General features: G+C 65.8%; 1 protein-coding gene across 1 annotated transcript in view; it reads right to left on the reverse strand.

Annotated features, from left to right (window-relative positions):
• SLC12A5 (solute carrier family 12 member 5) overlaps positions 1–1,884 on the reverse strand; it is an 83,014-nt gene that overhangs the window by 12,432 nt on the left and 68,698 nt on the right. Inside the window, exons 12-13 of the mRNA XM_019509736.1 lie at positions 1,586–1,754; positions 822–1,017 (exon numbers count right to left, since the gene is read on the reverse strand). Coding sequence (XP_019365281.1) covers positions 822–1,017; positions 1,586–1,754 — 365 coding nt within the window. The remainder of the gene's footprint in view (positions 1–821; positions 1,018–1,585; positions 1,755–1,884) is intronic.

Below are 1,884 nucleotides of genomic sequence, written 5' to 3' on the forward strand. Positions count from 1 at the left end.
TAAATTGGCTATGGACAAATTCAGATTCAAGCTGCATCAGAGGAATAAAGTTCCTGAATGGTTTTGTGAGCCAAATACATGTAAGTAAAGAACCTGAATCATTTTAAGATTTAACTTAATATGTTTATGAAAGGGATAGTATGGTAGGATAGTGGGTTTGGGGTTCAGTGATCACTGTGTGTGGAATTGTATATTTGCAAGCCGCATGTGGGGGGAGCTGGACATACGCCTGGGGGGCAGGGGTGTGTATGTGTGTGCGTGTATGCAGGGAACTCTGTGTGTGGGGCGGTGTGCATGTGCACATCCATGGTGCTGTGCATGTGTGGAACATGTGCATGTGCAGGGAACTGTGTGTGTGTGTGTGTGTGTGTGTGTGTGCAGGGCATGGTTGTGTGCATGTGCATGCTGCATGAGTGGGGGGGGCACATGCATGTGGATGCTGTGTGTGGGACAAATGCATGTGTGTGTAGGAGTGTATGGAAGCACCTCCTGGGAAGGTTGCCCCCGCGCTGCCCATGGGCCAGGCATCTCCTCCCCGCAGCCCCAGCTCCCAGGAAGATTTTGGCCCCTGTAAGGGCTGGGGGGGGGGCAGGAGCTGCCTGCTGGGCTCCCCCTTGCTGACAGCAAGCAAAGTATGGGCCCTGGCATGGAGCTGGGCTGCACAAACCCTGCCCCGCACCCACGAGCACCAGGCCCCCCCGCGGGCACAACACCCCCTGCGCTGCCCCAGCCTGGCAGCAGCTCCCAGGCACACCTGGGGGGCTCCGTGCCCGCAGGCCCACGCGTGGCCTGGGGCCACGTCCCCTGCTGGCAGCGCTCACCGATAAAGTTCCTCCAGGTCTGGTGGTCCTCCTTCTGACGCCAGCTGCGCGGCCAGCCCACCAGCACCGCGTTGTGCTGCAGCCCCCCCAGCCCACTGGACTGGATGAGGTGGGACATGCCGTCGCGCAGGTTGGAGGAGATCACGACCTGGCAGAAGCCCTTCACCTTCTCGGCCTCCATCAGACGGCGGATGGACTGGGGGACAGAGGGCTGCGCTCAGACCCAACGCCCCAGGGCGCTCCTGGCATGCACGGACCCGGCATGAGCCCCCACGCCAGGCACGGCAGGGCCCGGGCAGGAGGCCAGGGGAGCCAGGGCGAGCAGCCAGGGGGGCGTGGGGAGGGGCGGCGCGCCCGGACCCCTGCCGCCGGGAGTGCGGGCGGCTGCCATGGCCTGGAGCCGCTGCCAGGCAGCACGCTGCGCGGTACGCCGCCCTCGCTCCGCGCCGAGCGGGAGGGCGTCCCCGTGCCAGGCTCTGACGGGCAGGGAGGGCAGCAATTAGCAATATTTACTCAGAGAAATTATAACATGTCTGTGCCGCAGAGACGCTGTGCGGAGACGAGCTCCTAATCACATTAGGGGAAGCCCAGCCGTGGCACGGCCTGTCCGCAGCCCTCCATCGCCCGGGCTCCCTGCCCGGCAAGGGCCCCGGGGCAGCGCCAGGTCCTGGAAGCGGGCAGGGCCGGGGTGGCTGCCTGCAAAGCTCTGCCCGGCCGGAGGTCAGCAGGGTCAGCCCGGACCAGCCCCACAGCGCGGCCCTCACCTCCTCGGCGCGCTGGGCCTGCGGGTGGTTGTCCAGGAAGGTGCCCTCCAGCACGGAGGCCACGATGGTCAGCCCCTTGCCCGCCTTGAGCTGCGAGGTCAGCGAGAGTAGCTGCGGGTGCGCCACGTTCTGGTCCTGGTCCACCCGCACCAGCACCAGCAGCTGCGGCCTGCGGACGGAGCACCGGTGACACGGGGCCTGCGTGCAGCCCCCGCGCCGCGCCCCCAGCCTGTCCCACGGCCCACGCCCCTGCAGGCCGCCCCTCCTGCCCCGGCTGCCAGCCCTGTCTCGGTACCCCC

The sequence above is a fragment of the Gavialis gangeticus genome, unplaced genomic scaffold (genome assembly GCF_001723915.1).
Source record: "Gavialis gangeticus isolate Ggan-Ray unplaced genomic scaffold, GavGan_comp1, whole genome shotgun sequence".
In the NCBI taxonomy this organism is placed as follows: Eukaryota; Metazoa; Chordata; order Crocodylia; family Gavialidae; genus Gavialis; species Gavialis gangeticus.